Source organism: Cebus imitator, unplaced genomic scaffold, assembly GCF_001604975.1.
Source record: "Cebus imitator isolate Cc_AM_T3 unplaced genomic scaffold, Cebus_imitator-1.0 Scaffold118, whole genome shotgun sequence".
NCBI lineage: Eukaryota > Metazoa > Chordata > Mammalia > Primates > Cebidae > Cebus > Cebus imitator.
Window position 1 is genome coordinate 5,831,591 of NW_016107433.1, and position 5,367 is coordinate 5,836,957.

Consider the following 5,367-nt stretch of genomic DNA (forward strand, 5'->3'; position numbering starts at 1 on the left):
AAAAAAAAAAAAAAAAAAAAAAACAAGAAGCAGTATATGAGAGCACCTGCCCACACCCCCAGCAGACAGCCTGGTGAAAATTGGTGTTTTCAAACAATTCAGGTGTCCCTGAAATACATGAAAGACTTTGCAACTGCACTCAGAGAAATCTAAGTTCAAACTAAACTATGATACCCTTTTTCCCTTCTCATTAGGGGCAAGACTTGACCATATGCGTTTGCCTTTTTTCATTCAATCCTTCCCGTATTCTATTTTTAAGACATAAATTTGTGTAACTTCACTGTTCAAAACCTCCCAGTAGATTCCCATCAAGCTTAAAGTCCCAAGTCCTTTCCAAAGCTTACAAGGGCCTGCCTAGTTTGGCCCCTGGTCGTACCTGTTACTTCATCTCTTACTCCTCTGACCGTTCACACTACTGCAGCCACTCAAGCATCTGTATTTTCCTTAAATATGTCAAGCTTGCTCTCACTCACGGCCTTGGAACTTGCTGTTCTCCTGGCAGCTGATATTTGCACTGTGTGCCCCCGACTGTGTTAGGGCCTCTCCTACGCAACCTTCCAGAGAAAGCTGCTCTAATGCATGGCTCCTCCCCAAAGCACTCTTCATCCCCTTACCCTGCTTAATTTTTCTTCGTAGCTCTTATCATTACCTGAATATTATTTGGTTATTGCCTGTCTCTCTCGCTCCTCAAATACAGGCTCTCTGTGGCCTAAACTCTCTTACGGTCCACTGGTATATTCCGGGTACCTAGGCGGGACATGGTGCCTTTGAGCACTCAAGACATACTGATTGAAAAAATGAATGAATAAGCATCTGCCCATATTCTTTGCCTATTTTTCAACAGGCTGTGTGGTTCTGTTTACCCATTGTGATTTGTAGGAGCTTTTTATATATTAAGAATGTATATAAAGATCTAGATCTTTATAGAGATACAGGCTAAGAACCTATAAATATTAATTTAGGGAATTAATATTTTTATTACATTCTTCCTACCTGAGGGCATGGTATGCTTCTATGTCTGTTTTCACCTTCATCTGTAGCTCTCAGTACTATTCAGAATTGTTCCCCATATAGTTTGTGTACATCTCTTGTTAGGCTTATTTTTCCTTTTGTGTTACTATTATAAGTAAGATGTTTTGGGCCAGGTGTGGCAGCTCATGCCTTAACCTCAGCACTTTGGGAGGCCAAGTTGGGCAGATCACCTGATGTCAGAACTTTGAGACTAGCCTGGCCAACATGGTGAAACCTTGTCTCTACTAAAATAAATAAATAAATACAAATAGTTGGGTGTGGTGACAGGCACCTGTAGTATATGCTCCTTGGGAGGCTGAGGCAGGAGAATCACTTGAACTCGGGGCAGAAGTTACAGTGAGCAAAGATCGTGCCACTGCATTTCAGCCTGGGCAACAGAGGGAGACTCTGTCTCGAAAAAAATGTTTTAGTTCTGTATACCATCTAGGTAAATATTATGTGGCCATATGAACATTGTTGATTTCTTTGTGTTTATTTCATATCCAGCCACCTTGCTGAATTCTTTTTCTAAGTACAATTGGCCCTTGAACAACACAGGGCTTGGGGTACTGGCGCCACTGCAGATGAAAATTTATGTATAATTTTTTTTTTTTTTGAGAAGTCTCACTCCGTCGCCAGGCTGGAGTGCAGTGGCATAATCTCAGCTCACTGCAGCCTGCCCCTCCCAGGTTCAAGCAACTCTCCTGCCTCAGCCTCCTGAGTAGCTGGGATTACAGCCACACGCCACCATGCCCAATTAATTTTTATATTTTTAGTAGAGACAGGGTTTCACCATGTTGGTCAAGCTGGTTTCAAACTCCTGACCTCATAACCCACCCATGGTGGCCTCCCAAAATTCTGGGATTACAGGCGTGAGCCACCGTGCCCAGCCCATGTGTAACTTTGGACTCCTCAAAAGCTTAACTACTAATAGCCTACTATTGACTGGAAGCCTTACTGATGACAGTTGATTAACATATTTTGTATGTTATATGTATTATATACTGTATTCTTACAATAAGTTAGAGAAAAGAAAATATTAAGAAAATCATACGGAAGATAATTTACTGTTCATTAAGTGGAAGTGTATCCTCGTAAAGGTCTGTATCCTCATCATCTTCACATGGAGCAGGCTGAGAGTGAAACAGAGGGGTTGGTCTTTGTGTCTCAGGGGTAGCAGAGATGGAAGAAAATATAGGAGGACCTGTGCAGGTCAAACATGTATTATTTAAAGGTCAGTTTTTCAGTTGATTCTCTTAACATCTAGATAGACATATCATTTACAAATTGTGACAATTTCACTTTATTATCTGTCTCATTTTTATTAATTTTTTTTTGAGACAGAGTCTTGCTCTGTTGCCCAGGCTGAAGTGCAGTGGTACAATATTGGCTCACTGCAACCTCCACCTCCCGGATTCAAGCAGTTCTCTGCCTCAGCCTCCCAAGTAGCTGGGATTACAGGTGCCCGTCACCATGCCCAGCTAATTTTTGTATTTTTAGTAGAGATGGAGTTTCACCATCTTGGCCAGGTTGGTCTTGAACTCCTGACTTCATGATCCGCCCACCTCAGCCTCCCAAAGTGCTAGGATTACAGATGTGAGCCACTGCACCCTGCAAAAAAAAATTTTTTTTAAATAAAGACCAGATCCCCCTTTGTTGCCCAGGCTGGTCTTGAACTCCTGGCTTCAAGCCATCCTCCTGCCTTGGCCTCCTAAAGTGCTGGGATCACAGGTGTGATGTACCATATCCATCCTTATTTCTTTTTCTTTCCTAATAGTATTATTTAGAACCTACAAAAATGTCTTCAAACCTAACGGTGAAAGTGTACATTTTTTCTCATTACTAACCTAATGTGGCACTTTTTACATCGTTTCTTTTTTCTGCATTCTGGATGTGCTGGAAAAAAGATTTTAAAAACATGTAAACAAAAGTGTTTCTTTTACTTTCTCATTAGGATTTATTGCTGATGGGAACTCTTTTCTTTTGGGCAATGTTCTGCTTCGTCAGATTCGTATTCCTGATGCTGGACGCTTCCCAGCTGGAGTATCTCCCCAGGAGCAAGTGAAGCCATCTCACCAACATCAGGAGGACACAGAGAACTATGGGGTTAATTGGGGCGCCCTCGATACAAACATCACCAAATCTGATAGCATTTGGCATTATCTGAATCAAGAGACCCTGGGTGGCTATCCTATTCAAGGGGAATTTGCCACTTACTCAGGAGGAGGATACGTTGTGAAACTTGGAAGAAACTCCAGTACTGCAACCCAGTGAGTATCGTCAGCCCTGAACGAGAGGACCAGAATATTTGCTTTAGTGCATTCATAGGACAGTTAGGAATTTCAGACCCATTTGAGTTGTTTTGACAGCTACGTTACTGTCTATAAAACTTATGGACACTTTTTTTTAATTTTAGACTTTTTTTTTTTTTTTTTTTTTTTTTTTTTGTTTTTTTTTTTTTTTTTTCTTTTTTTTTTTTTTTTTTTTTTTTTTTTTTGAGACAGAGTCTTGCTCTGTCACCAGGCTATAATGCAGTGGTGCTATCTCGGCTCCACCTCCCAGGTTCAGGTGATTCTCCTGCCTCAGCCTCCCAAGTAGCTGGTATTACAGGTGTGCGCCACCACACTCAGCTAATTTTGTATTTTTAGTAGAGACGGGGTTTCTCCGTGTTGGTCAGGCTGGTCTCAAACTCCCAACCTCAGCTGATTCGCCCACTGCGGCCTCCCAAAGTGCTGAGATTATAGCCGTGAGCCGCCGTGCCCAGCCTTTATTTTAGACTTCTAAATAGACCCTTTAGTTTAAAAATTCCTTGCTCAAGTTCAAACTACAGGTATGTTTTGGTTTGGCAGTTTGCCAACATTCATTGTGTAGCTGGAAAAATACCTGTCAGTTTCAGTCCTAGCTGGAGTTAAACTCAAGTAACCATAGCTTGGACAAACTGTAATCTTCACGTATAAAGGAAACATTGCTGGTCGTGAGCCAAAATACAGAAACCCAAAATTCAAATGCCGAAGTTAAGTTTCCTGAGACTTTCAGAGTGGTTTACTATTCTCAGAGTCTCTGTCTTTACATGAGAAAAAAAGTCTAAAAATAATTACCTCTTCATTTAAATGTACAGCAAGGAATTCATTATTCAGAAACAACAGTGCCAACCAAATAGTGACATTTATACTCCTTCTACCTCCCAAAACTGAACAGCTGTTAGTAAGGAGTAGCTTTTAATACTTCAAGTAGAAATAGTTATCATAGCATATGAAATTATACTTCAGAACTGAAATGCCAAATATGTTTTCCTGAATGGTTAACCTTGTTGTGAATATTATTATAAAAACTTTCATTGTTGTGGTCTACTAAATGTATATTAATACCAGTGAAAGTTTGGGCTTTAGTAATCATAAAATATTTCATATGAGAAGTAGGTTTGGAAATGTAACTTCTTACCTGGTATATGACAGTGTTGTTGGAAACATCAGCATATTCTCCTCCTTTGCGGTATTGGAGAAAGCAGCTGACCCTGTCCTTTGTTTACCCAGAGTTCTACAGCATCTTGAACAGACGCATTGGCTAGACCAATGCACAAAAGGCCTCTTTGTGGAATTCGTGGTCTTCAATGCTAATGTGAACCTGTTCTGCATTGTCACCCTGATGCTGGAGTCCAGTGATGTGGGTATGAAGGCCTCTTCTCTCCTCTGTCTGTGATTTGTGCTATGGCCTGGATGTTTGTCCCCACTAAACCTCATGTTGAAATTCCATCCCCGGCGTTGGAAGTGAAGCCTGGTGGGAGGTGTTTGGGTCTTGGGGAGGCAGATCTTTCATGGATAGATTGATGCCCTCCCTTAGAGGGTAAGTGAGTTGTCATTCTATTAATTCCCAGGAAACCTGGTTGTTTAAAAAGAGCTTGGCATTTCCCTGACGCCTCTCTTGGTTCCTCATGTTCTGTATGATCTCTGCATAGGCTGTCTCCCCTTCACCTTTTGCCATAAGTGGCAGCAGCCTGAGGCCCTCATCATGCAGATGCCCAATTTTGAACTTGCCAGCCATCAGAATTGTGAGCCAAAGAAACTTTTTTTCATTATAAATTACCCAAGGCTTAGATACTCCTTTATAGCAACACAAAATGTACTAAGACACTTGGGTAGCTCAGGAGAAGGCCCAGGTTCTTTCTCTATCTTATACCATTAAGTTAAATATTTTTAAAATTACAATTATTATATATAAATATAACTTTAAGAGTCAGATAGTTCAAGGGAAAAACAGGAGTCCTCAGTTCATCCCTCCCTCCTTCCTACTCCCCAGAGGAGGCTACTTTCAGTAAAATTTATTAACATGGTTATTGTCTATTTTATAAATTTTCAG

General features: G+C 40.8%; 1 protein-coding gene across 1 annotated transcript in view; it reads left to right on the forward strand.

Moving 5' to 3' along the window:
- The window catches only part of PKD1L3 (polycystin 1 like 3, transient receptor potential channel interacting), a 90,418-nt gene that overhangs the window by 70,668 nt on the left and 14,383 nt on the right, over positions 1 to 5,367 (forward strand). The window contains 1 exon segment of the mRNA XM_037742255.1: positions 2,160 to 2,184. Coding sequence (XP_037598183.1) covers positions 2,160 to 2,184 — 25 coding nt within the window.